The sequence below is a fragment of the Fulmarus glacialis genome, unplaced genomic scaffold (assembly GCF_000690835.1).
Source record: "Fulmarus glacialis isolate BGI_N327 unplaced genomic scaffold, ASM69083v1 C13917811, whole genome shotgun sequence".
Lineage (NCBI taxonomy): Eukaryota > Metazoa > Chordata > Aves > Procellariiformes > Procellariidae > Fulmarus > Fulmarus glacialis.
Window position 1 is genome coordinate 1 of NW_009242212.1, and position 2,015 is coordinate 2,015.

The window sequence follows — 2,015 nt, forward strand, 5'->3', positions numbered from 1 at the left end:
TGCCAGGTGCACGGGAAGCTGGGGTGGGGGGGAGCATTTGAATTCAAATTGTGTATGATGAAACTTCATGTACAGGGTGTTTGCTACCTACTGATGTGCTTGAAAGCTCTGGAGAAAAAAATGGTTTTCCAGTAGCTCCCAGTTTCTCCCAGTTTCACATACTACTCCTCAAGTCAATCTTACATGAAGAAAGTGTCCTTTTGCTTCAGAAGTACTTTCCTCATGCCTTGCTTGATGTCATTGTTCCTTAGGCTATAGATGACAGGGTTCAGAACTGGGGTAACCACAGAGTAAAAGACAGAGACAGTCTTGTTGAAATCAAAAGTCTGGATGGTCTTGGTGCGAATGTACATGAAGATGGTAGTCCCGTAGAAGGTGGTGACAGTGGTCAGAGGGGAGGCACAGGTAGAGAAGGCTTTGCTGCTGCTTCCTTCAGCTGTGGGTATGTGCAAGATGGTGGCCACAATGAAGATGTAGGAGATCATGGTGAGGATGAAGGAGCTCATTAGTACTATTGTGCCTACCAGAAAGTTGATGACTTTGATTTCAAAGACGTCTTGGCACGAGAGCTCCAGCAAAGGTGGTGAGTCACAGAAGAAGTGGTTGATGATGTTGGAACCACAGAAATGCAGGCGGAAGATGAAGGCAGTGGGAAGGGCAGGTGCAAGGAAGCCACCCAACCAACACCCCAGAGCAAGCCATAAACAAGCTCTGCAATCCATAATGGTGGTGTAATGCAATGGATTGCAAATGGCCAGGTAGCGATCATAGGCCATGCTAGTCAGTAGGAAGCATTCAGCTGAGCCAAGGAAGAAGAAGATGTACAACTGTGTGAAGCAGCCAGTGATAGAGATGGTCTGTGACTGAATAGCAATGTTAGCCAGCATCTTGGGCACTGTCACAGTAGTGTAGCCAATGTCTAGGAGGGAGAGATCACTGATAAAAAAATACATTGGAGTATGAAGGCGGTAGTCCATGCCAATGACCAAGATGATGGCCACATTCTCTGTGAAGGTCAGTGCGTACATCAGAAGGAAGGTAGCAAAGAGAAGCAGCTCGACTTCCCTGACATTGGGAAATCCTAGGATGATGAATTCAGTTACCAAAGTCCTGTTGTCAGAAACCATGTCCTAGAGGGGATAGGGAAATGGAGATACAGTGAAGGAATGCTATTCAGAATGATCTGAAGGGAAGAACAAAGGGAAAGGGAGAGAGAATTTTTACCACCTGTCACAGTCAACCATCCAGTTTCTGGATCAGTCTCAGGGGTAACTCACATTTTCCCGTTGACAATACCAGGACTGGACAACACTGTTTTATACACCTAAGATAAGATACATCTATAGTGTCACATACTTGAGTTTATTAGTTCAGTCATTGTTCCTGATCCCCTGCCCATATTTCATGTACATTGACTGCCTTTGGTTGAGAAAATTAATTCCCTCTGAGGAGGAAATGAAGAATATTTCACTCCAGGGATCACTCTCTGTAGGCTTCAGGGATGAAGGTTACTTCCTTTAACATCACAAACTTTTCCAACACCATCTCAACTGGCATTGCAGCCTCAAAACTACCACGTGCACTTCTGATATGCCAAATGGCAAGCCATACAAACTTACAGTATTACATTGCTCAAGGGCCAGGGATCGCCCTTGAGGTAGGTGTCTTTCAAAAGTGTCTCCTTACACAGTTAGGAGAAATGTCTGTTCCTGACTACCTCTGAGAGAACTTCATCAGTATGAAAGATTTAATACCTACCGGCGTTGGCTGTTTTGTCAGTTATGGGAAGCAGTCGCTTCTTGAAGAGCCATAAGCAAAAGGGGAGCTTTAGAGAGACTGGGGATACAGGAGAAACACAACAGGATTGAGGAGAAACAAAGAAATATAACTGCCACACAGCACCAATTATTTTGTCAAGGCCAAAGTAACAACAGAAAGAACAGAGAGAAGATATGAGAAGTAGGCAACAGAAAAAAGCAGCATCAACATGACAAGAAAGAGTTATAAAAAAAAAA

At 44.3% G+C, this 2,015-nt stretch overlaps 1 protein-coding gene across 1 annotated transcript; it reads right to left on the reverse strand.

The window, feature by feature from the left end:
* Positions 1 to 179: 179 nt before the first annotated feature.
* On the reverse strand, positions 180 to 1,127 carry LOC104069722 (olfactory receptor 6Q1-like). The gene has a single exon (XM_009586330.1). The coding sequence runs from the start codon at positions 1,125 to 1,127 to the stop codon at positions 180 to 182; it is 948 nt and encodes a 315-aa protein (XP_009584625.1).
* Positions 1,128 to 2,015: the final 888 nt, after the last annotated feature.